Here is a 26,312-nt window from a genome sequence, read left to right on the forward strand (position 1 = left end):
GGTCTGGAGCAAATGTACAAGAGATCAAGGTGCACACTATAGTAAAAAATATCAAATGTTGTTCATAGGCTGCTCTCCAAACCTTCGTATGAAATTAGAGCATATTGTTGAGCCTGCAGATCCATGCCCACTACTGCCTCCCCTGCCCCCTGGTGAATACCACAGAACTGGCAGATGTGGCTGCCTGATCCCGAAACAGGGCTACTAATAATGCAAACTTCAGACTCCTGTCGTTTTAGATTTAGGGGTTGACGTTAATGCAGACCAGTGTTACTGCTTTAAACCACACAGCAGTGACTCCATTATGCCTCAAATTCTACTTGTATGAAGGCACTTCACTCTTTCACAGTTGATCATACACTGTACCAGAGCATGCTTGAGCGCTGTCCTGTTTGTTAGGTAGTAAGTACTTGCCTAGTGACAGATTTCCTGCTTCTTGAATTCAGATTTATGCAAAGGGGTGAGGCCTACGTCATGCTGAGCTGATAGAGCCCCAGCACTATCTCACTTCTACAGACATTTGATAAAATCAGGAACTTCGGATACAAGTAGGAAAGGACCTCACCTCAGAACCTATTAGCGAAAAGTATGAAAATGTGGTAGGGCCTTTCTCCCATCCTGAGATCCATCACAGTACGGGGACTTCAAGGAGTCCAAGGATCTCATTTCTGTTGTATTTTTTGTTTGATGTGATTTTTAAAGTCAGTTTTCTGGATGTTTGAAAATTGAAGTCAGAACATTCACTAAGAAGTTGGCTGAATGTTGCAAGCTTGCAAAATGGAAGGATTCCCCCTCATTCCCCCTGTGAGTATCTGGGGTTAATTCCAGTTAGGGCTCATTGGGTTCAGCAACAAAAGGCAAACCAAACCTGGATTTATGACTTGAAAATGCCTCTTTTTCTTTGTGTGAATAATGCCTGGAAGTCAATATATAAGTTGGTGACAAGTTTTCTAATGAATGGGAAGCTAATGTTTCCTCTCTGAACTTTTACAGTTGGTTTCATACACTAATCTTGTAATATATTTTATTTTATTAGTGTAACAAGCCAGGAAGACTTTTCTCCAAAGCTCACTGTGTGATATAAAAATAGGTTTTGTTTGAGGTTGTAATTATTCATAAACAGATATTTCAATGTGCTTTTAAATATTTAAAGTATTTGCCAGACAGCGAGAGAAAAGTGGACAAATGCTGATTTTATATTTAGGAAAATTCAAAACTGGGCCTTGTTTGTAGAGGCAGAAGTCTGACTTCTGGATTCAGCCTTTCTAGATCTTCTTTTGTACCTTTACATTTTTTATTGTTAGGTTAAGTAAAAGTAGAATTTGTGCTTGGGGTAATCTCAAATCATTGCTGCTTTGCCCCACCCCATTGTGTTACGCAGAGGTGAACATTTTTCTGTTTAGACTATAAAAATGTCAAAAGGACTGCTCAGAATTAAACCACCAATTAATCCTCTTATTTTTTTCCAAAGTTGCACCTTTTTCATGTATGATTATATGAACTTTTCTCTCCTTTTTCCTTTAAGTTTTATTATATTATCAATGTTATTTTCAAATTATTTGGGGAGGGGTACTTTGTTAAGAAAATTCTCTCACTAATCACCTATTTAGAAATATCAGCTTTGTAATGAGAAGTCTGTAAAGTAGAATGTGTAGGTGGTGGCCCTGGGTAAACTGGTTGACTCTATAGAAGTTCCAGAGAAGTCAGCTTTTACTTTGGAAGGGAATTTTACTCTGTATTTTATTTGGTAGATACTTTACCGTAAGTGCCATGTCTACTTCGGAGAGATAGTGAAGTCTCAGTCACTCTAGTAAGATTTGTAACATGCTTCCCTTAAGGAAAGCTAAAGTCATCTCTTTCCTACCCTTCCAAAAGGTAACTCTTTTAATTGCTTCTAACTGTTGGCATCCATGATGATGTCAAAATATTTGTAACTCCAACAGTATCTTTTTCTGCACCTGCTGTGGCAGCATTTTTCGGACTGGAGCCCCTAGATCCATTAGCTTCTTTACAGTGGAAGCCCATAAAATTCTATTTTTTTTAGTGCACCCTGTTGCCAGCATCATAGTCCAGTGTTTCTGTCTGTGAATTTGTCAGAAAAACAATTTGAAAAGGAACTGAGTGACTAGAATATTTCAATTTCTGTTGCTCTCTATAAATTAATTTCTAGGCTTTTTTTCAGGTCATTTAATAATTGTACATTCTCTCATTAATACTGCCACAGAAATGACCCAAACCTAAATAAGAGGGTTCTCCTGTCTAATCTAAGATCTCATTCACCTGTAACAGATTTTCTCTGGAGTCTTTCTTGTATTCTCAAATCCCCATGTGTGGATGAAGTGAAATTCTAACACCGGCAGGCCATAATTCTAACTTTCTTTGTTAATCCTTTCAGATGAGAATGTTGTCTATAAGCCTTTCCAGGGGGAGGATTTGTAGAGAAAGTGGCTTCATATCTTACTGAAACACTTGACAGAAGAATTATTTTTTATATATATAGGCGATGTAAAATGCTCAAAAAGGGGGTAACTCTGCATTTTCCTACATTTTTAAAACCTGTTTTGAATTGCATTGTTTTGGACAGCAAAAATTTAAGCCCACATGGCAACACTATAAATAGCTGTGCCCACTGGGGCTGTTCTTGGGGACAGAAATTAGCCTGTTTGTGGAAACTGGAGGGTTTCTGTGAAATGACACTTCAACACTTCCCTCTTCTGCCCCTCCTCTTTCAGTTGAAGATAGGGCTGTAACTGTCTCCCCTCTTGATTCTGCAAGAAAACTTTTAGCCTCAGTCTGGAAAATGCTGGTTGAAATTGTTTTAAAAGTTACCTCTCTCTGATGGTTAAACAATTAATGGGAGACACAGTGGGAAGAATCAAACTAGTGTCCTCCAGTTCAGTAGAGGATTCAGCTGTTTTAATACTACGGCAGAAATCCCTAAAAGGTCAGTCCTTTTTCTCTAGCTACCCAAGCCATGAACAGCCACCTACAGAATCAGTATTTTGCTGTGATTTTTTTTTTGTGAGAGAGCGAGTAAAAAAAACCTTCAGATACAGCTGTTCAGCAAAACTGCATTTCCAGTGTAGGATGGCCTAAAGGATGATATCTCATCCTTCTTAGAAAAAGTCTATTCTAGATTTTTCCAAGGAAATAAAACTGGTGTTGGCCATAAAACAAGTCTCAGTCGCAAATCATGAAAAGTTGGGTATTTCTGCATCGCTTACCAATGAATAGTTATGTCATGATAAAGAATAAATAAACCAGAATTCAGTAAATTTATAAACTGCTAAAACCATCTGACAAAATCTTAGTCACAGGAAAGAATATTCAGGTTATCTTTGGTATGCAGTTGTACCCCTTCAGTTGGACCCTTTTCACTGATACCCAGTTACCTCCATCTAAACAGCTTTCCTGTTGTTACAACAATTTTATCTAGGTTTGCAGAGTGAAAGACTAAAGTGGAGCAACTTTCCCTTTAATAATAGCAGTGGCATATGCAGATCTATGCATTTGTTGAACATTTGCTTGCGACAGGAAGATGGTCTTGGGTAGAAAAGGAGAGCTTCAGATGCTCATCGGTTTCTGAAAAAAACTTCCTGTCACTCTTTCTCATAGGTTATGGAATTATCATAATCCACATAAACTAAAATTAATTACCTGACTACAGTGTAACACATGCCTTTTTTTGGTTCCTGTCTGGAGAAAATTGTCAAATCAATGTTTGTAATGGAATAAATAATGATTTAAAGCAAGCTGGTGAAATGTGTGGTTGTGTGGGTGGGGGGGTTCCAGAGGTAGGCTAGTTCACAGTGGGTATTTGTGGGGAGGCCAAGTTGGCACAGCAGGACATGGTGGGCCTAAAGGGGAAGGAGGTTCAGTGAAAACTCTTTTATTTTCCTAACAACAGAAAAATATATATTCTAATGAAGCTTAAAGCAAAAACTAAGCTGAGGTTTAGGGAGGGATCTTTGAGATGTTTTTTTTGAAGGATAAATAACACCTTCAATCTTCTCTGTATGATACAGATCATCAAATATAATCTTAGTACACAAAGGCAAAAAAGTCTTTACATGTATTGTAGAATGCCATCTATCCCTTATCCCAGCCATGCAGATAAGGTATCCATGATGAAAAGTGGTTAATATTAAGTACCTTGTCTGGGGCAGATTATTACAGAATATGTGAGATAAAAGATTTATAATGATATTTTTCTTGGTCCAAGGAACGAGCAATCAGGAAGGAAACTCAAGGCAGGAAGTCTCACTAACCACAAGGAAGAGAAACTAAGGGCCACACTTTCAAAATAGGATGTCCTAAAGTCAGGCTTCTAAATCCATAATTAGGCACCTAAACAAAAGCAGCTTGATACTCAGAGATGCTGTGCATGCACAGTACCTTTCAAATCAGTTAGCATCAGTGCCGTAGCAATTAAGTTTGGTGCCCAGGGCAAAGCCCACAGCAGCAGCCTGCCCTTGCCCCATGCACAGATCCAAGGGGCGCATGGTACCCCATGCTTGTCCGAGGGTGCACGCAGTGGTGGGAGCCCCCCTTCCCCCATCTCCATGCCCCCCAAATGAGCCACTTGCAGCTCCATCCTGTGTCCCGCCCCAGCTGGGCAGCACCTCTTGGTGTCCCTTCAGCGCCCAGGGCAGTCACCCCACTTGCTCCCCACCCTTCCTATGACCCTGGTTAGCATAGTAACTGAAAAATATGTTGGTTTTATTTAGGTACCTAACTTCTAAGCATTGAGTTTTTGTAATTTCTGTGAGTCTGTCATCAGAGTCTTCTTATTATTCTGATTTCTCTCTTATCTGTTTTTAATTTCTCTCTTATCTGTTTTACTCCTACTTCATTTCTTTCTTGGATTTCAGTTGACTGCGTCTTGAGACACAACAGCTAGAACTACTGCTAGATGGCAGATCTTAACTTGTACTATTAGCTTTCAGAAGATAGAAATAATTAATTCCTAAGTCTAAGTGTTTGAGAAATTACTGGCTCTCAAAAACTGCACTAAAACTGAAATGGCAGAATATGGAAAATCTGCTACCTGATAGTTTCTTTTCTGGGTCTAACCTTTTCCTTTGTCCGAGATACATGGCCAGTACCAATCTTCTTCAATTATAGATGGTAGCTCAGACTTGTCCACATGAGTCTGGAGTTTCCTTGGATCAAGACCTCTGGGGGAGGTCAGTCCCAGAACAGAAATCATCAGGTAACAAACTGTGTTTCCATTCTTACTTTACTTGCTAATGTGGGGTATCACAAACAGAAAGGAAAATTATTACGGAAGAGGAAGCAACAAGGAAATAGAAATGTTCTCTACCTTACCTGAAATTAGTAGTGGTATCTCTATTTTGGGGCCTCTGCTTAGCCCTTCTTACCAAAGGATTTTTCTGTAGAGAAGTGATAGTAAAGCTTGTAAAGTATTATAATTTCTTCTTTTTTACGACCCAGGAGGCTGCCCTTTCTGCCCAGGATGCTACTTTTAACATTGCTAAGTAGATTATGACTTCTGAAATTTGTTTACCTGAGTCTAAATATGTTGCAATGATACAGCATTTAGCTTTTGAGGATTTGACAACTCTTTTAAGTGTCAAGTAATTGGAGTAAGAGGAAACAAAGATATTTACCTGAAATAATTGGTATAATTTTTAATATTTCAATAGAATTTCTTATGGTTAGAATGTGCTATGTTTTTACTTGGAAAAAATGAGCACTGGTTACTCAGATGACTTGGATAAAAAGAAGTTGTATGGTTCACATATTATAAAAGTAAATATTTCATATTATTTTTTCTTGCTGATATGAGCGTTGCCAGAAAGTATGAATTTATAGAAAAGAAACACAGGGAGTGAAACTGCAGAGAAAGTGAAAGCTAGACCCCCCACCCCTCTACAACTTCACCATCCTGATTATCCCTTGATATTTAAGATGGACCCGGTTTCTTTTTCTTATGATGAAGAAAATGATCTTCAGTAGCTTTTGTCTTGAGGGATAACCCAAACTGTAGATTAAGAAATCAAGATGGCATGATGTTTTAAGTCACTTGTGATGGGAGAAGGAATGAAGAAAAAATGGGAAGGGCAAACGAGGATTTCCAAAAAGATTTCAGCATTCTTATATCCACCTGTCTAAAATCTGTTAAGTAGGATATTCTGCCTTCTAGACCTATACCCATTCCCTGATCTGGGTTTCTCTCTGATGTTCTGAGACACAGTTTACCCCTGAAGTAAGTGAGTCAAGTTTTGGCCTTGCCCTTGCATGAAAGTTTTCAGTTGTTCTTGGACTTTTATTACTATCTTGTCCTTGTTGTCATACTACATTTTTTTTCATGAGCAAAATCCTATCTGAGAACTTTGAGACAGAAAGTATGCCTGAAATAAATAACCACCATTCAGAGCCAAAGTTACCGGCTGGCCAGTGAGCTACCTGCCACTGCCATAGCCTTAGGGCAGTGGGGGCCAACATTTTTGGCAGGCACGCCACACATTAAGCTCTGTGCCCTCCCCACTGACACTCCACTTCCCTTCCTCTGCCTGACCTGTTGCTTAGCTTTCTGCTTTCTGCTTCCTGCCCTGTCTGCTGCTGTGCTGCCTATCCCCTGTTGTCTGCCACACACTGAGACTGCCTGTGCCATTTATGGCATGTGTGCCATAGGCTGGTCATCTCTGCCTTAGGAAATCTATGGATGAATTGGTTTCTTTAGTGTAGCTTTGCATTCATTGGTTCTAGCTGTTATTTCTTAGGTCAGTTCACCAGGAAATTCTAACAGGTGATGATGACCACAAAGGACATGGTTACCACTGAGGCTTTGGAAAGGTTTACAAGTTCCTTCTAAGAGTGATTTTTATCTTTTTTGGCTTCTGTTATCTTCAGTTGAGAAGAAATACCCCTCAATGAGAAAATCACTATGTCCTTTTCTAGGAAAGGACTGACCCTGGAAAAAACAACAACTTGGGTTTTAGGAGACTATATAATGTAATTGCTTTGCCACCTGATTTTTAATCCCTTCCCCTGACATTTCACATTCCTCCCTTATGACTTCGTTGAAGGCATGGGAATGGCAGTACTGTTCTAGTTCTCAATGGGCAGTATGTGGCCCTTGTTACCCTTCTCAACTTCTTTCTCTGTTAGATCTTTCTCTATTGATAGCTCTTGGCAGCAATCAACTTATACCCCATAGTCTCAAACATCTGGAAGGTGGGAGAAAAAAGCAAACCTGTCCTGCTTCTCTGACTTAGTGTTATCATAAGCCAAAGTTGAGAAATCCCTTCTTCAAAGGAGAGGATAGGACTCATGAAAAGGTGAGGATCTAGATGCTTTTGGGCTCCCCCCCCCATATTTTTTGGCCATTCTTGGTTTCTTTTGTTTGCTGTAGTGTTGTTCATCAGTCCTTTGAGCCCTTTCTGTCTGATGACCTGTTTTAGATCTTAGTTTTGAAGGAAAAAGATGCCAAGCACCAGTACTTGTCAGTCATCCAACTGAAGACGAAGCATAGGGGGACATTTTTAGGAACCCAGATATTCAGTTGGACAACAAGAGTCATAAAGGATATCAGATTCTGCCAGTTGCATAAAATTTAGGATGGGACCCTGCACCTTTTCCCTTGGATTGGCTTGTGGGTAGATGGCCTTTGGGAGTTTTTTGGATGTACTTCTTAAGACTACTTGATCAGGGAAGAGAGTTTGGCTCCAAGGAGTCTGGGCACCAGGAGTGTTTGGACTGCAAGGAATCATGGAAGAGTTCTTCCTCTGTAGTTCATAAGCATGTCTCCTTATACTATCTGGCCTCCTTTGGCAGATGGGAGAGGAAAATAAACAAAATAAAAAGCTTATCAGGGTAATCACTTGGGGACCAAAGCCTCTGAAATGTTAGTTCTTAAGCGGGGAGAGAGTAGAGTAAAATGAAATATTGATAAGCTAAATAATATGCACAATTAATCAGTAACATAACATGCATACTTAGGATCCAGTGTTTGTTTCTCTATCCTGAAAAATACATTTTTGGGAGAGCAATGCAAATGCTTTATATGAATCACTGGTCATTGACAAATGATGAGGAAAAAATGTTTAAATCCTCTGGCCTCAGCACTGTCAGTCACCTCTGTCCAACCAGTAACAGCCACAAACCACAGCACCACTCACCGGGATCACCCACATGAACCTTTAAGGCAGGTTTTTGCCCACAGTGGTGGGAAGGAAGGACAGCAGATGTCTGCCAGTACTGGAGGTTCACCTAAGGAAACCTGTGCTGGTAGAAGAGAGTCCTGGCTTATGCTTAGTGTCCAAAATCAGACCTTTCTGACAGCATTACACAAGTTCTTGAATTATTTTTCCCTGACTATAAACAAGGAGACAGAGCAGGATAAATACATTTCTTCACCTTTGATTTCCAGATGGCAGCAATGCTGTTTCCCATTGGCCCCCAAGAGGTGAGCTCCCATTTTTTCAGGCACTTTTTGGTTTCTGTTTTTTTTCTTATTCCCTACTAGTATAACAAGAATTTTTGAAGCCCATACTTTCCCCTTACCCTCCCTGAGGACAGTGCCTTGGTATTCCTCTGTCCCTGACTGATCTGCAAAACAGCTTTGCTATTGCTCACAGGTCTAATTATTCCTCCTCTCTCTGCAGCCCTCTGAAGACATGGTAACCTATGAGTCAGACCTCTACCGACAGCCCCATGACTATTACCAATATCTCAACAGTGATGGAGACAGTCATGGTGGTAAGTTAAAAAAACCTTCTTTGGTGCATTCAGCATCCTAGGATACTCAGGAAAGGAGTTTGAGGGCCTTCAGGAAAGGAAAAAGATATAGCAGAAATAGAAAAAGTACAGTGAAAGGCAACAAAAATATTAGTGATATGGAGAGGCTTCCGTAATCATTAATGGCATAGAAAAATGAAATAGGGCTTTACTGCTTATTCTCTCTTGCAATACAAGAAATAAGGGACATACAATGAATTAAGTAGCAAGTATAAAGCAAACAAAAGAAAGCCATTTTTCATACAGCATGTATTTAACTTGTGGCACTCCACCATAATATGCTATAGAGGCTGATAATTTAAACAGGCTCAAAGCATGATTGGACTAATTCATGCAAGACAGGTCCTTTAGTGGTTAATAAACATAATGATTAGGGACACAGCCTCCACATAGCCTTCCTAGGACCCGGAAACTGTAAGGAAAGAGGGAAAGGTGAAAGATAAGTCTGGGTAGGCGAGTCTGGATAAATATTCTTTTCCTTGGCATCCATTCTCTGCCACTGGGATATACAGACTACTAGGCTAAATCGACCTGTAGTCTGACCCATGATGGCATATCTTGTGTTGTTATGAGCAAATATGTCACTATGATCTATGGAGTAAATGCATGTGCTTTGGAATTAATAATAATACTGATTTATTCAACATTATGACACTGATCCAGTCTAACAGGTGTATCACAGAAGAGAAACCTCAAAGGCATGGAAATGATATGTAGAGCTTCTAGGAGATGCAGAATTTTGCATCATATCCCCTCTATCTTTCATTATATTCACTGTCTTCTATCCGTTTCTTAATCCAAATATCTCTCCTGGTTTCAAAACTCCCTGAACCTGTATTTGTGTCATCCTAATTGTCTGACTTCACTTCAGTGTCTGCCACACTTGTCTTCAGCTCTGATTATTCAGGCCTTATACAGACATTCAGTGTCTCCTGAGAAAGTCACTGCTCTCCCAGGGGAAACCACAAGTGTACAGAAGTTCAGGATTTTTTTTCCAGAGTAAAAATGGCTGCCCCAGGAGAAAAATAATCTGGTAACAACCAGGGTTCAATCACTCCCAGGGAGTTTCTCCTAAGAGAGTATCTGTACAATTTACCCATTTGCTCTTTCTGTTTTAAGTCTGTTTCTCTGAGTTCTTGCTTGCCTTCAACCTCACATATTCCATTCTACCTTCTTGGGCTTTCCTGGCTGCTGCCCCTACTGAAACCTTCAGTATCCCTCCAGGACCCTGATAAACTTCTCTTTCACTCTGGTTAAATGTGACTTTTCTTTTTACCTTACCAGTGATTGGATGTAAGTTGTTTTACTGTGAAACATGCAATAGGACAGTTTATTGTGTTAACTCACATGTGTTGAAGAGGAGGTATGTCTTGATGCTTCCTACAGCTTGAAGGACCTCTTGTTTTTATGGTGACTTTTATTCCAGGCAGCCCTATATTTTACAAATACCATTAAACCTGGGATTAAACCTGGGCTACGCTATGGTGGTTGCCTAAATACCTCATGAGTGTTTGAACCTAGAAGAGCCAAAATCATACCCTTTGAAATTAATAATATTAATACAGGAAAAATGTTAGAATGCTAACTGAGCTGGTCCTTCATTATTGTTGGAAATAAGTCACATAATTATTAATAATATAATAATATTGTATTAATATTTATCCTTTTGGGTAATATTCCTTTTGAAGTATTTTAAAGTGTTCTGGGATACTGGACTCAGCACTGAGTCAGGGGGACAGCACCAGCTATCAAATCACTCACACCTCTTTCCAGAGCACAGCAGTCCACTGGCACTGTGCTGGAACACTGGAGTCAGTACTGAGTCAGAAGGAAAAGCACCTCCTATTGTACCAATCATAGCACTTCCTGAAATTCTTGGGAGTTTCCCTGGAAGGCTGTCATTCACAGAATAATTAGTCTTCAACTATGTTATTTATAAGAGAGCTAGCACACTGACAGCACAAGGTACTATGGCAACAAAAGAAATTAAACAGGGCAGCAAGTTTCTGCAGAAAGCTGCCTTGCACATTGGGCATTTAATTGAAAAAGACACTTACCTAAATTTAGGTTGTATTGACAGACCAGATGTGAAATTCCTTATTCTGGACTAAATAAGAGACTGAGCACTACAGAGTAATCCTGTTTTGATGCATCTACCATGTATAGCCTTTATCAAGTGACATTAGTCAAAATGATCAAAAGGGTGTTAAGACCCTAAAGTTAGGTAATTAATATGTACAGATTCAGGTGATTTAATATACCTATGTTTGAAAATGTTGACTTTAACCTCTTGGTGGCTCCAGTTCCATATCCATGAAATGGGGACTTGTGCATCTCACAATGGCTATAACAATAAAGTAGTTAATATTTTTAAAGCCCTATGTCAAAACATATGATATGATAATCCCCTGATGTCATAAACAATCAAGCAGTAGAGTCCCTATCATAAGCTTATCAAACTCCATATTAAAATTAGCTTAATATTTTGCCTCTGCTATTCCTATGGAAGGCTGTTCCAAAACCTGTTCAGTTTCTGTTCAGATGTTTACAAGTCCTAAATCTCACCAGAATGCACAACACAACTTCCAATGGCTAAGAAGCGAATTGCTTAAGCACAGGTCTCCAGTTTACATGAACATTTGTCTCTTGCTAACTTTTCTAAATGATTACAACTATTCATACACCCTGCTCTAGAAGCAGGCCTTCAATTTAATTCTACCCGTGCTTGGAGAGGAGTATAGCAACTAAGTATCCTGCCACATACACATCAGATAAATTAATATTTATCTGTATTATGATAACACCCACAATATACCACAGACAACCCAAATATTACACCAAGCAACAAAGACAGAATAATAGAAAGGAATAAAGCATATGCACCAACTCTTTTTGCTGTTTGCTATAGATATCAACTAGCCTCAATTTGGCCATCTTCATATAAGCATCGAAGTAGTAGCAGGTCTTGAAGAAGGATGTCAAGGAGTAGAGGAAAGATGCCTTACAACCTGCTTCAAGGAAGTAAGGAGTGATGTGAAAGAATGTGGAAAGGTTTTGTGGTAGAAGTGGATAAAGAGAGGGGTGGTGGCACTGAGGAAGGTGAAAGAGGTAGGGATTGATAAAAAACAAGAACAATGAGAACATGATATAAAACACAAACAAATAAGTAGGGAAGGGCAGAGTTGTGAAGGGCCAGTTAACTTTGAAGTATATTCCAAAAACTATCATAAATCATCAATGATAGGCCTTTGCAGGGTGTGATTTTGGTATACTGGGGAAACTTCAAAGCTGGTGGTGGAGCTAAAGAAAAAGTATTGCAAGCCCAACCAAAAAAAAATCTTATGACTAATGCTCTTGTGAGGCTGTCAGAGAAATATTGCTAGACAAAATGAATACTCATTCTGACTTTGTTGACTAGAAACAGATAAAAAAGTCAAAATGTCTTGCTGAAATGATACACTATACCTCTGCCACTACTAGAAAAATAAAGAACAAACTACAGGAGATTTATCCAGGTACCTGTATTGTTCCATACATTTTCTTGGTACTATGGTTTCTGTCATATTGCATATTTATTTGAGGAGATACTGAAGAGCATACAACAGAAACTCACTAATATACACCCATCAATGTGAGATTATAGCACCTAAGTCAATGTAGTAAATGTAGCAAGTGAACAAACAATTTTAAAATAAATCCAGCTATTGAATCACTAGATGTATTCTTTTTCTGAGCGGAGTTCATAGATGTATAAATTTAAGTATTGGCAACTATCACTGATATTATCACTGGTTTCATGATATTTGTTGGGGTGGAGGCAGGCTTTAAAGCCCTTGTTTCTGGAGGAATTTGATTGCATAAGAATTTTAGCTTTCATTTACAAAAAAAGGTTTCCAGCCTCCATAGTATTGAAGAACAGCTCTAAAGGCTCAAAAGCCAACAGACAAGTAGAAAGAACCTAATAATGATTTTATATATATATATATTATAAAATATAATATATTGTCTCTCTCATATATATATATATGAGAGAGACAATGAGCAATCTCATGATGTTTTGGGTCCTGACAAATACTTTCTGAATGCTTTGCATTGGCATAACTGGAATTATCAGTTTTGTTAATTAGTAATGTGAGAAGTAGTGATATTCTGCTATCATTATAGATGAGCCACAATTATTTGAGAAAGAGCATTTCACTGAGCAGGGAGTGTTTCTGTAGAGAACCAAAAGAGCAGCATCCCTCAGTATTCTCTCTTATTTCCTCTACGGGTTTTTGTTGGCTTGGCTCATGAGAGGGACAAGATACAGTGACTCTTCTTCGCTGAGATACCTTTTCGTAGCTGACTTTACATCTTACTGGTGTGTCTTGCTAATACTCACCTAGAAAAGACAAGAGAATGTCATCTTCTCTGGAATAAAGGAGGAGCTATTCTTCAACTATTTTTCTCACACACAGACCAAAACCATCATCTCTGTATTGGATATAAGCATGGAGCCTTTCAGTCCACCAGTACAGCCAAACCACCTTCTTTTTGTGTAATGAGAGGAGTTCAGGATTCATCATCTGTCCTTCCTTTAACCTTTCACTACATAAAAGACCAAAACAAACACGATCTCCATGTTTCTAAAACAGAGAATTTTTTTCACATCCTCTTTCACTTCAAACGAAATTTCTCAGAATTACTCCTGTGTGTAGACCTAACCTGGCTTTTACTGACATTGTCCTTGAACCACAAAATAGACACTTTCATTTTAAGATTATTTTTCTCCTTTCTTCTCTCTCCTTTTGTATTTTGGTGAACATTATAGAACAACTATACCTCATAACCAATTTCAGATCTACAAAAATGTAAAAGAAAAGAGTCACAATTCAACTGATATATCTGTAGAGGCAGATATGTATATCTTCTGCTGTGCACTACTGGCACGTGACATGGTGCAACATACCTATCAACACTAGAACACAATAATTGTAGGGCTATTTGGCAAGAGAAATAGTTTACCTTTTACTGTCAGTGAAATGTACTGAATTAATGAACCTTTTTTCCCCCTGAGAAGAATTAAATCATAAATAGCTTACTGATAAATAATTCACTAAAAAAGAAATACTGTCCTCCCTCCACAGTGGTTGTTGACTACTTGGGTGCAGTATTTCACATACAGAGAGACACATATTGTGCTACAGTAACATCTGACCCAGAGCAGTTTTGTTACATATCTGTAGTATGTGGCTACAGTGCTTAACTTCCAAAAGGGTACATTATTCACGTTACCATCGTAAGTTTGAAATGCAGATACTGTTTACAGTACTTCAGCATCAGAGAATCCAAGTAAAAATGACTGAGTAGGCAAAGTATGACAATGATTAGCTGGGACAGGCGTTAGAATTCTTGAAGTTAGTGTATCGGTCAAGAAAAACCTAGAAGAGAGGTCTGAAGGTAGCAGAAGCCTTGAAACAGGTTCCAACAAATAAAGAGACAGCCAGAGGCACAGAAGCAAGCATTGCTATTAAAAATTCAAGCCCATGTGCTGAGAGAATGGCTAATCATCTTATTTAGGAATGAAGATCATGAAGGCTGCATATGAATTGTAAATTCCTGTCTCTTCAGCAAGCTAGTCACTGAGGGTGGGAAACTCCAGTGTAAAAAACTTAAGTGAACACATCTGGCACCTAGCCTCTCTGTATTTCTTTGAGCTCTGCTTCCCATAACATTTCAGCAGATCTCAATGATTGCAATGTGCCACATAGAGGTGATCTTTGGAAAACCCAGAACCAGTCCATTAATGACTTTTTAAAGATTAGTACTAGAATAGTGAAGCAGATCTGGAACAGTCTAATGAATGAACCAGCACAGAGTGCAGAACACTCCTGTAATGTGCTCACATTAATTTATTACCTAGAAAATAGGCCGCTGCCTTTTGGACCAAATGGAAAATCCATGTGGCTTTCATGTCACTTGCAGGTATGGAATTTTGCAGCAGATTAGCCTGGGGAAAGACTGAATCCCAGTGACTTAGTTTCACATGAAAAGAAAGGGGTCAGTCTCCAAGCCAGATAAAGATGCCTCTGATAGGATACTCCAAGGCCTCCTATAAGAACAGTCTAGGTAACCCCTAGGATCCATTCTCACACAACTTGCTATCTCATGGACTGAGATTCTCAGGCTAGATGTAACCAAAAAACCTTCAGGATCCTCCTGTATCCTACAGGGACCACTTCCTCTTTCAAGTGGAAGTAAAACTCTCTCACATTGCAAGGTATAAAGAAATTACCACCATGTTTCATCTCAGAAAATTTTAACTTTTGGACTCTGTCAAATTCCAGATGTTGTCTGTAGAAAATGCTACCCAACAAAAAGGTAAAGGAGTATAATTAGTGAGTCAACCTATCTACTCCCTGGCTAATACTATAGATACCCATTCATCCATACAGAGTGATGCTGAATAGAAAAAGTAGAAAGGAAGAAATTTAAAGGTTGGTAGCAAAAAGTGGTCTGGTAGAGAGACTCAGACATAAAGAATTTCTATAGACCCTTACCACTCCTATGAGGAGACAAAGATAGCTTATTTCTCCTTTCCTGTACTATTTGCTGTATATTTTTTTTGTGAACACATTGTCCTCAGTGAAGACAATCCTGTTCAAAATTGGTGTCTGTATTTTCAAAGCCCTCTGTCAGATTGTCCCTAGTTACCCAAAAGATTGCCTCTCCCACGGTGACTACTATAGCTCCTATAGCAGCTATATTCTATTGCAACAACTATCAGCCCATGAACTCATCTCTGTTTAAAAAAAAACACCTCTCTGCAGTTACAACTAAATGCAAAACTTATCTTTTTAACTTAGCTTTGCCTCACTAAGTTTTTCACACAGCCACACCCAAATGTAGATACTCAACTCACTCATATGTACAAAAATAAGCAAAAATACCAAAAAACCTCCCCTACAAATCCTAATCAAGCTATTTTTCTTACAGGCTGGGAAGGAGGAGAGACATTTCTTCCTCTTCTTTTTTTAAACTTGGTGTTTCTTTGCCAATGGGAGACATAAGTACCTGGATACCTACACTTGGATCAGCATGCTCAGATCAGTCCATCACACTATTAGAAAGATGTTGGCAGGCAGGAGGGCATTCAGAGAAGAGTAAACACATAACTAGAGGGCTAGAAATATTGAATAATATGGAAAGATTAAAAGCTAAATACATACAGCTGGGTTAAGTGAAAACTAAGGACATGCTGGGATTATGTGGGATGATACATGACAACAATCTGCAAGTAAGTGAAGGGTGAGATGAAACTGATTTTGGTTTAGGACATTACAGAGAGCGAGAAATAAAAGAAAAGGTGTATGAAATAAAAGGAAAATTCAAGCTAAATGTCAGAAAGGACTTTTGACAATGAGCTATATAAGCCTATAGAATACATCTGCAGAGACATCATGGAAGATCCATTAATTCAAATGTTTAAAGACAAATTTAAAAACAGAGTGCATACAATTTGTGCATAAAATTACTGTAGCTTTAAGTGAAACTGATCTCATAAAGCCTCCAACTTTCCCTTGTTGGATTCTGAATTGTGCACAGTTGATACAAAATTCTGAAGATCACTGGATATTTGGGGACAGCATGAGATGGACAATCTAAAACTGAGGAGTGTTTCAAATTTAATTTCAAAATTATATACAAAAGTGAAGGAGTTGCTTTAAGATGACTGAATCACCCTCAAAGCGTATCAGAGGTCAGAGAGAGATTTTACCAACAGAAGGCTCTACGTAGATCAGAACTGAAAATAAGCAGGCCTCGTTATGGAGCTTGTCTCTAGGAGGGTTGGGGAGAATAAGAGAACTAAGAGAGCAGATAAATGCTCAGGCTTCTTATTCCTCCATTAACACATTGTTTTTATTTTCCTTAGAGCATTACTGGGACTATCATCCACATCACATGCACAGTGAATTTGAGAACTTCGGGGACAATCACTTCACAGAACTCCAGAGTGTACAGCCTCCGCAGCTGCAGCAGTTGTACCGGCACATGGAGATTGAGCAGATGCACGTTCTAGACTCAGGGCTCCCTGCCCCACATATTGGGCTCAACCACCAGGTATGATTTTCAGCCTTTGCACAGAAGTCAGAATGGCATAAAGGGCAGAGAACAAGGGGCATCAGAGTGCATAGTGCTATGCCAAATGTATTAGTCAATTGTATGGTAAGAGTTTCTGCCCATGAACATTTGATATAACACACTCCAGGGAGAGGATTAAAGAGAAGTCCTGGTCTAAAGTTCTGAATAATGTCTGGCCACACACAACCAGGCATCAGCCCCCTGACTCACAGAATGCCTTAACTGCTGAAAGAGATATACTTTTCAGACCTGTGCGCAAAAAGGTGATTCACTGCACAGAGGACTTTGGGATTTCAAGATCTGGTTTCATTACAATTCAGAATAAAGACCAACAACTTTGAAATTCTCTGCCGCAGGAGGGAGTGGAATCCTGGGCTCAGGGGCCTGGAAGCCCCACTGTCCCTGACTAAGCCTGTCTGGCAGGCAAGCTCCTGAGGAGCCAGGCAGGACTACTTCAGAACGTTGTCTCCAAAAATGTTTTCATTTAAATGATATTGCAAATTCTTCTTTTTTTTTAAAAGTTTCTTTGGAATTTTTTAACCAGCTCTGGTGATTTTACAAGGGGATAACCCATAGTGTTTCCAAAGGGAGACAGATTCCAAGTAATTTTTCCACATTGAAACAACAGAGGTCAGAGCACCTAGGTTTTTTACCTTGTAAGCAGAAAGGACACACAATACTGTGCTTTTTCTGTACTAGGATTTTATACTAAGTCACTTAAACACAACCACTTTCTGCAGTGAAAACCAAAGGACCTGGGTCTAGAATACTAAGCATGTCTGAACCCAAAAGGAGTTCCCTTACGTTGCAGAGCAGCCAGGCTAAAGGGGACTAGCAGTTGAAGATTAAAACATAGGTCCCTAGGAACTTGTCCAAGCTCATTATTGAGAACAATGAGAACTGCATGATCTGAGAATAAGGAGTTTCCTAGGGGCAGACAGTACCCAAATTGTATGCAAAATACATGAAAGGCAGCAAAATCAAAGGTCAAAGGTAGCTTCTTACTGGCCACAATGATATCATACTTGAGATTTTGCTTGCACACAGGTTAGCTATTTTGGCCATCTCTATTCAAAGAAAACAGGATACATATCTATATATATCTATAGATATATATGTATATATTTCTGATTTAAAAAAGGCATACTAGAAAATATCCTGAATTGGGGTGGCTAATTTCTATACCAGCAGAAAAAGTATCTATTGCAAAGCCCCCTAAATTTGAGATCTCAATAACATTTCAACAGTATGGAAACATACAGAACCTTCAGTACAGGTGCAAATAGAAAATCAGGCACAGACAAAGAGACTGGTAAAAAGTGCCTCCTAGGAAACCAACCTCTGGTAGAATTTCAAGCTGTACAGGTTCCAGTTCTCAGACAAGCTGCCGCAGTAGAGTGACTGGATCCAAGTCAAGACTGAGAATTAGAACGGGCCCTGGCCAGTTTCCTAAACAGCACCAGAGAACAGCAGAGGTGAATTATGTTCATCCCACTGTTTTGTTCTACTCAACCATCATCACAGATTTCAGGACAAAAGGCATATGACTAATTCTATTCTGTCCAAGTCGTCTCCAAAAAATTATCTAGGCCGCAACTGTAACCTCCTGGTCAATGCATCTCATGGGTCTACCATTATACAAAGTTGCAGAGAATGTGAAGTGTTCGGCCCATATCACCGCCTCTAGTTAGGAGTTTTAGCTGTTTCACTCAAGTTGCAGCTGCTCATGCAGTTAGTACCGGAGATGGGTTCGATTCCTGGTGCAGGAGCTAACAGAATAGGCATCACAAAAAACAGTAATTTCAAAACATTTTCAGGGAAACAGAAACAGGAGACATTTTTGTCCTTATACTGAATGTGCCTGTTACCACATCCATTGCTGTCATGTAAAATCACAATAATAATATGCTCTTGAAGAAGGGACAAACCAAAAGTTTGCCCCTAATTTTTGTAGCTATTACATCATTCCCCAATTTGAGATCTAAGTTGTTCTTGGGCAAGTCTTTTTGAATAAATCTTTCCAGGTTGCTCATCACATACTGTCTGTTAAGAGTTGTTAAGAAAAGACAGGCTGCTTGAGAAGAGAAGGAAAGAATGCACAAGGGACTTGTGAAGAGGAGTGGACAAAGGAAAATGACAAATGGAGAACAGTAGCTCCAAGGTAGCAGCAGTATGTGGAAAGTAGCCAGCAGTTTCTGAAGTCTTCCCCTCTCCATGATTGCATTAATAGGCCTTTGAAAACACCCCAGCAAGAACATTGTGACTTATTGCATAATATCTTCAGGACATTGGACATATCACACATACTGAATTTCACACATTGGTGCAATCACTGTTACCAAAAATGTAGCAGAAATGGAAATCTATGTAGCATCAGGACAGCTCACCCAACCCCCTGAAGCATTGTGTGCACCTTCTCTCATACCTTTCCACTGGAGGCACCATACTCTTCCCCCTCCCTCCTCCACAGCACCATCTCACTCCCCTCTCCCCACTCTTCCTGCAAGCATCATTTTCTTTTCTCTGTTCTGCCTACCCTGAGCTTCTGTAATCTCTTTCTCTCCAGAGGGACCATTTGTCTGCTGTAAGTGGCAGCAGTCCACTCCCAGTTCCCTCCCCCCATCTTTCTCTTTTTTCCTACCCCTGAGGCTGCAGCTTGTTTAACTGTAAAATGCTAAAGGTGACTGTGGTGAGGGCTGGAGTTTCACTCTTGGGGATCTGACAGGAAACTTACACACACTCTTACCCAATCCTGGCCCTTCCTGCCATGCTCGTCTACAGTCAATCTGCTGACTCACTAACCGCCAGCTGCTGCACCCTTCAACTAACCACTTGCACACAACTTATTGGGACATTTCAGGCTCATGTAAGACTCATCAGAAAAGGATCAGGCGTTCACTGTTGGGTGGGTGCTGTGAATCACAAACTGACCATCCATCCCCTATCTAATGCCTATGACTGGGGTAATGGTGTCACACACAGGACACTGTCTTCCATGCATGCTGGAGGGAAGGAAGAGTGTCTTATCTCTCTGTCTCTAGAGCTACCAGTTTAGAATATTTCACCTGTACCATATTTGAACTGGTGGGAGTTGTTATAGAAAGGAGGCTGTGAGTTCCTTACTTTTCCCTACTTTTAGCTGTACTTAGATGCACATAGCAGTGTCCTTCCATTGGTGGCACAGAACCAAATTATAGCTTCCCTTATTGTTAACCATTTTCATGATCTTTTATATCTCCCCTGCCTGACTTCCATGTGATTCATCCAGAGTAATATGATATACTACAATGCCTTGTTATCCCAAGAGGAACAGGAAAAGGGTCCAGATTTTTTTCTTGCACAGAGATCTGCTTAGCACAGGAAGTAGGGATAGCCATCAAAGAGTTGTTTTCAGCTGTCTCCTTCCCAAGCTGCATCTGCTCCAGCACTGTTGTGCATTAACTCATACCAGCTGGTTATGATCCCTAAGGCACCAGATGCCAAATGAGCAGTGGCAGAGATAAATTCGACCCTGTTCCTGACCAGGCACCATGTAATTCAAGGACATCCTCAAGGCCAACTTGAAAAAATTCAACATCAACATCAACTCATGGGAGACTATCACCTAGGATCACCCCAAATAGAGGAAAAATCTGTTGCAAGGATCTCAGTACTTTGAAACCTCATGACAACAGGAGATGGAAAAGTGAGAGTGGCAGAACCAGTGTGTTGTGGACCAAATCAAGAATCCAGAGCCATGCACCTTGCATGGAAACACATGCCCAAGTTGCAACAGAGTCTGTCGATCCCGGATCAGTCTCATCAGCCACCTTCAGACCCACAGATAAGACACTCATGGAAGACAATCATCCTTGACTGCATGGATTGACAATGAAGATGATCACATGGATTAGAAAGGGAGGATTACTTAACAAGTGAGAAAACTGAGACACTGAGGACTGGCATGATTTATATAGGTTTAGAGAATGTAGACTAAAATATGTTTCTGTCTCCACTTATCTGCTTTATTCCACCCTCTCTTAGAGGGGCTAGATTATAGAAGACATTGTTTTACAGGAGAATATCAGATAAATAAGTTTAAACTGCTTCATATTTATTTTGCATTGCAGCAATTAAGTCTCTGGCTATTGTCCTAAATAATCTCGTATACCTGTCACTTTTCCTCACTTTCTCTGTAACTCTCCCCACCACCCCTACCCTTTTTCACTTGGTGCCCCTCTCTTTGTCTCTTTCCTTCCACCATTCTTCCCCCCTCCTACAGGTCTCCTATTTGCCCCGGATGTGCCTACAGTACCCATCTCCACACCAGCCCAGTTCTGATGAGGAAGACATGGAGAGGCAGAGCCCACCACTGGAGGTATCAGATGGGGAGACTGATGGTGTAGACCCAACTCCTGGGATTATGCACGGAGAACCAGGTTAGCAAACAAAAAGAGGCCACATGTGCAGATCGCATTGATATGGTGTTGATGGATGATGCTGTAAAAACAACTAAGCTTGTAAGCTTTAGTTTCCATTGTCTCCTCACTTACTTCCTGTCTGCTGAATGTTTAATGGCCAAATCCTTATCTATCCCTGATTTCATATCTATGTACTCTTGCCTTTTTCCTCTGCTCTGCTTGCTAATTCAGCATCTTCCCATTTACAATTTGGCTCTTTCCTCTGCCATTTAATCCTTTGATGCCACTGTACCAGCTTTCTGGAACAGTTTCCCTCTATGGCATAACTAGGGAGCAGCAAGGGAACTGCCCCAGGCTCCAACTGGAGGGGGAGGGAAGGGTGAGAAAAAGAAGCTGCTGCTGGTAGCCACACATTTTTGATCATGAACTGGAAGCTGCTACTTCCCCCTTGCCCCTGGTGCCCAGACATGTCTCTACACTACTGCTTTCCATTCCCCACTGCCCTCCACCTTACTGCACCCCATTCCTTTCTAGAAGGAAGCTCTGAATTCATCTCTTTTCTGGATGTTACAATTTGTGCATCTTGACCAGTCACTCAGCCCTGCTTCTTCTCTTAAATCCAGCACACATGTCCCAGAGCTTGATCCAAAGCCCTGTAAAGTTGGTGGGACCAAAGCAGGCCTTGGATCAGAGCCTTAGTTCCATGTTCCTACCTTTTCTAACTTGATATTAAATTACTAGATAACTCACAGCATTAATACAGTGCACTATATATTAGAAGTCTTGCACAGGTATTGGTCTTCACAACATGTCTGGTAGGTAGGCAGCTGGGAGAACTAAGGCCCTGATTTGCAGAGTGGCCAAGCATTCACAGCTTTACTTGAAGTCAGTACAAATCTGTATGCTCAGCACCTCTGTGAATCAGGCTTTAAATCTAATTTTCGGGCTAAATTTGCCTGAAGCTGCAGAGAAAATTAGTGTCAGAGCTAAAATTAGATCTCTGGAATTCCTAGCTCTGTTTTTCACTTAGAACAACAGATCACCCAACACTGCACTGGGATCCACTACTGTAGCTGCTGCACATTGAAGAATATATGCGATTGACATGTTAGCCAGAAAAAAAGAGACATAAACTGTACAAACTCCCCCATTCCGTGCAACACAACTGAAGCTCCAAAGTATTCTCCTCACTGCCTCTCTCTCTGTCCCTCACACAGGCAGCAAGAAAAAAATCCGTCTGTACCAGTTCCTTCTGGACCTTCTTCGCAATGGAGACATGAAAGACAGCATCTGGTGGGTAGACAAGGAAAAAGGCACTTTCCAGTTCTCCTCCAAACACAAAGAGGCACTGGCAAACCGCTGGGGCATCCAGAAGGGTAACCGCAAGAAAATGACCTACCAGAAAATGGCACGGGCTTTGAGAAACTATGGCAAGACAGGGGAAGTCAAGAAGGTCAAGAAGAAGCTGACCTACCAATTTAGTGGAGAGGTGATGGGAAGGGCAAGCAGCGATAGGAAGCATTATCCTCACTGAGTACAGGTCTTGGGAGCCTATGCAAGAAAAATATATTAAGACCTCCTGGCTGGATGCCAGTAGAGGAGATGGACGCACCTTTCTCTTTTCTTCCTGTGCCCACCTCTCTACCTTTACAGGGCCCTTAACATCCGATGTTTTGGTACGAATTCCCTTCTTCAGCATCTGAGAATCCTAAAGATAACAGAATTCTTTGCTTCCATCCAACAAGCTGGACAGAGTTGGGAAATTTAAGAAATGTATAAATATATTATTGTCAGAAAATATTTGTTCAATTGTGTTGTATTTTAAGAATACAACTTGAAGTTTTGCCTTCAAAGGTGATGTGGTGTACCCAGTGACACTGCTTTAGCTTACAGCTTTGAAACTAGCATTAATACAGGCTCTGCTGCAGCTCTCAACAGCTAGAGAGACGTTTGCAGATCTTGGAATGATACTTATTATGTTTAAATAGTAATAACTTGTATATATTTAATAAAATTTGCTATAATGAAGCCTTGGTACTTGTATGATAGACAGCTGTTTCCCAAACTAGTCTCAATTGTGTTCCTGCAGTAACAACTCAAAAGTGTGGTCACTTGCACAGAGAAGAAGAGGCTACCAAACCTTATCCATACTTCATCTCTCTTCCAGCTTCTCACTACCCTGGAAATAAAAAAATATTGAATAAAATAGGGAGAGCACATCACTACAAAGGAGACTACAGCACTCTAAATCACCAGGAACTTAAACAAAACATGAACTGGGATACTTGGAGCAGTTTCAAAAGGGGAGGGGAAGCTGCGGCAGCTGTTATGCTGTAACAGTAACTGTTAGGTGTACACAAGCCTATACCAGTGTAGAAAAACCACTCCAAGTCTAACTACGTCATCCCAAGTTAAGGGTGAAGCTATTTAGCTCATTTGTACTGCTACAGATGCATGCACATATAGTAATAAGAGTGTAACATGGACTGTATGCACTCCCAAGCTGCAGCATGCTCCCTCCCTTTCTGAAAGCATGCTGAGTTCGTGTTTGTCCATGCTCAAAGATTGGAGGTCAATACTGCCCTGCAGCTTGTGCCATCATTTTACACCCATGTGAGAGAGTACAAAGGGGATGTAAATACTACCAATTCAGTATCCACCACTCATTCATGCTATTTTATACCCCCACCTTACTTTAAACATAGCTGATCTGACAACCCATGTTCTTAACTGTAGCCTCTATGCACTTCTGTAAAGCAAACAATATCTTATAACCACTTTGCACAGATCATTTTTTGCACTTTCTGCAGTAATGTGAGATTTAGGCCCTAAGGATCAGTAGCAATGCAAAGTACACACCAACTTTACTGAATTCCATAAACAAGAATTCAGGTGGTGTTAGGAGAATGTTAAAATTTCTTGACTATGGATAAGCATTACAAAATCAGAAATCATTACAGTAGCATATGGCTGTCCAGTTACATGGTCATAGGCTATCAAAACAATAAAATGTTTACCACATCCTGAAATACACATAGGAAGTATCATGACAAACAGTCCAGGAGTTATATAGAAGATGCAAGATATCTATTCAACCTCATGATACAGATCCCATAAGACTATCTAGAAAATATAAATTAATTGTTAAGGCAGCTGGAACAGACAGTAAATGACATAATACAGGAGACCAAAGAAGATCAGACAGGCAGCTTTGAATTAAAGAGTTTGATTTCTATTTAAGAATACTAAACAATGGCACAGGTCACTAAACATGCTGATTAAAGTATGTGGGACAGTAAATAACTTTATGTCTTACATCTTGATGCTGCAGGTGCTCAGCACCTTTACCTCCCATTGAAACCAAGAATCATTCAGTGTTCACTATCTTGTACTTGCCCTTCAAACTACAGCCTAACTTTAGGCACTTATCTACAATAATAGTTTCATTGGGCAAGTAGAGCCTGATGTCATCACTGGGCCTGCAGTAATTCCCTGGAATCAGGCAGGAAGAAGTAGTTGCTTTAACAGAATGCATAATGCTATTTTCTCCCAAGTATGTAATTTTTCCAGTGGCCTGGTTCAAAAATATGGTAAATACATTTACTAATGCTGGAAATAACAGAGAATCACATCTGGCTAAGGGCTTTAAAACTTTCTCTATCTAAGACAGCAGTTATTCCAAGGGAATTGTTTGTTTTCTTTTAATTTTAACAAAAAGCTTTCAGCTTGATTTTAGATCACTGCTTTTTGGAAACCCTTCACAGCATTGCTAAAACTGATATAAGAAAAGCCTTTTCAATTTAGAAATAAATCCACAATCTTTGCGTACTGCATACTCAATCAGTATTCAAAACTGACCCCTCTCAAACACCAGCTGCCTCAACCTGGAAGGCTTTAGGATTTGAGCCAAAATTGTTAACTCGGTCAGTTCTAAGACAGTGCTCAATGGAAGGCCAGAAAAAACTGCTACCACTTTCATGGTAACTTGGTAGAAGTCTTGGTAACTTCTTCAGTGTAGAACTTGAACCCGAGACATTATTATCTGTCCTGACTTTTTCCTTGGCTGCAACCTTACCAAGAACAAGATATTTTCCCTCTCTAACACAGCTTCACAAGAAAATAGAGGATTAACTCCTCTCTTCATGAAGCATATCTTTATTCCAAACACAGCTTGCAAAGCACATTTCATCTTGAAAATACTGACTACTTATGGTAATGTAGTTTGATGGGCAAGGATCATTTCCTTCTCCAGGAAAACTATGATGGTTCCAATGTAGCTCATCTGTTGTGAAAGAAAATATGCCAGAACAAATGGCAGACCTTAAACCTGGTATTTCAAGCTCACCAGTTGTGCTCTCAGATCCCAAGAGTTCTCCCTTGCTTTCCTATTTTTTAAAGACATAGTTGAGAAAGAAAACAATAAATAACAATCAAACAAGAACTCATATAAAATAAAACTTGGAATTTGGGGAAAAAAACAGATGAGCAATATGATGTCTAATATCCAGGGGCATTTGTAGACGGCACATTAAAGCAGGTTAAATGCCCTTTTGCACCGCTTTAACGGGGTTGCTTTTCGCACAAGTTTGCAAATTTGGTGGCATATTGCACATTAATTCCAGCCACTGTAGCAAATTTGGCAGTATAATGCATCTTAAATGATTTTGGGCACAGCAAATGACTTTGGCAAGCAGCAAACTAAAACACCTCTAAGGAGTTTTAGTTTGCTACCTTGCAGCCGCAGAGGGAATTACCAGGCTCTGTGCGGCTCAGGAGCTGTGCAGACAGCCCCAACAGGCAGCCCGGCAGCAGCCCAGGAAGGCAGGCTACACTGAAGGAAAAAAAAAAAGCAGCGAGCCTGATCTTTTTTTTTTCTTCCCTGGAGCCTGCTTGCCTGAGCTGTGCGGGGCCCAGTGCTTCCCTCCACAGCTGCGGTGCCCCCTGGGAGCGCCCGAGCCGGGTGCCTGTGGGCGGGTGCTGCCTCAGGGAGGCCACCACTGCTATGGAGGAAAACACCAGCCTCCACCC

At 40.2% G+C, this 26,312-nt stretch overlaps 1 protein-coding gene across 2 annotated transcripts; it reads left to right on the forward strand.

Annotated features, from left to right (window-relative positions):
* The first annotated feature begins 504 nt into the window (after positions 1-504).
* Positions 505-23,312, forward strand: SPI1 (Spi-1 proto-oncogene). Of its 2 annotated transcripts, XM_019519236.1 has the most exons (5): positions 505-804; positions 8,631-8,724; positions 16,676-16,863; positions 21,146-21,302; positions 22,502-23,312. In XM_019519236.1, the coding sequence occupies exons 1-5, from the start codon at positions 760-762 to the stop codon at positions 22,816-22,818; spliced, it is 801 nt and encodes a 266-aa protein (XP_019374781.1). In that variant the 5' UTR covers positions 505-759; the 3' UTR covers positions 22,819-23,312. The 2 variants fall into 2 exon arrangements, with proteins under 2 accessions (XP_019374781.1, XP_019374782.1); XM_019519237.1 differs by lacking the exons at positions 505-804; positions 8,631-8,724 and adding an exon at positions 11,657-11,784.
* Positions 23,313-26,312: the final 3,000 nt, after the last annotated feature.

The sequence above is a fragment of the Gavialis gangeticus genome, unplaced genomic scaffold (genome assembly GCF_001723915.1).
Source record: "Gavialis gangeticus isolate Ggan-Ray unplaced genomic scaffold, GavGan_comp1, whole genome shotgun sequence".
NCBI lineage: Eukaryota > Metazoa > Chordata > Crocodylia > Gavialidae > Gavialis > Gavialis gangeticus.

Coding starts and splice junctions, on each gene's coding strand:
- SPI1 (XM_019519236.1), top strand. CDS start 760: ATGTTGCAAGCTTGCAAAATGGAAGGATTCCCCCTCATTCCCCCT. Junction 805..8,630: donor GATTCCCCCTCATTCCCCCT/GTGAGTATCTGG, acceptor CTCTCTCTGCAG/CCCTCTGAAGACATGGTAAC. Junction 8,725..16,675: donor TGATGGAGACAGTCATGGTG/GTAAGTTAAAAA, acceptor TATTTTCCTTAG/AGCATTACTGGGACTATCAT.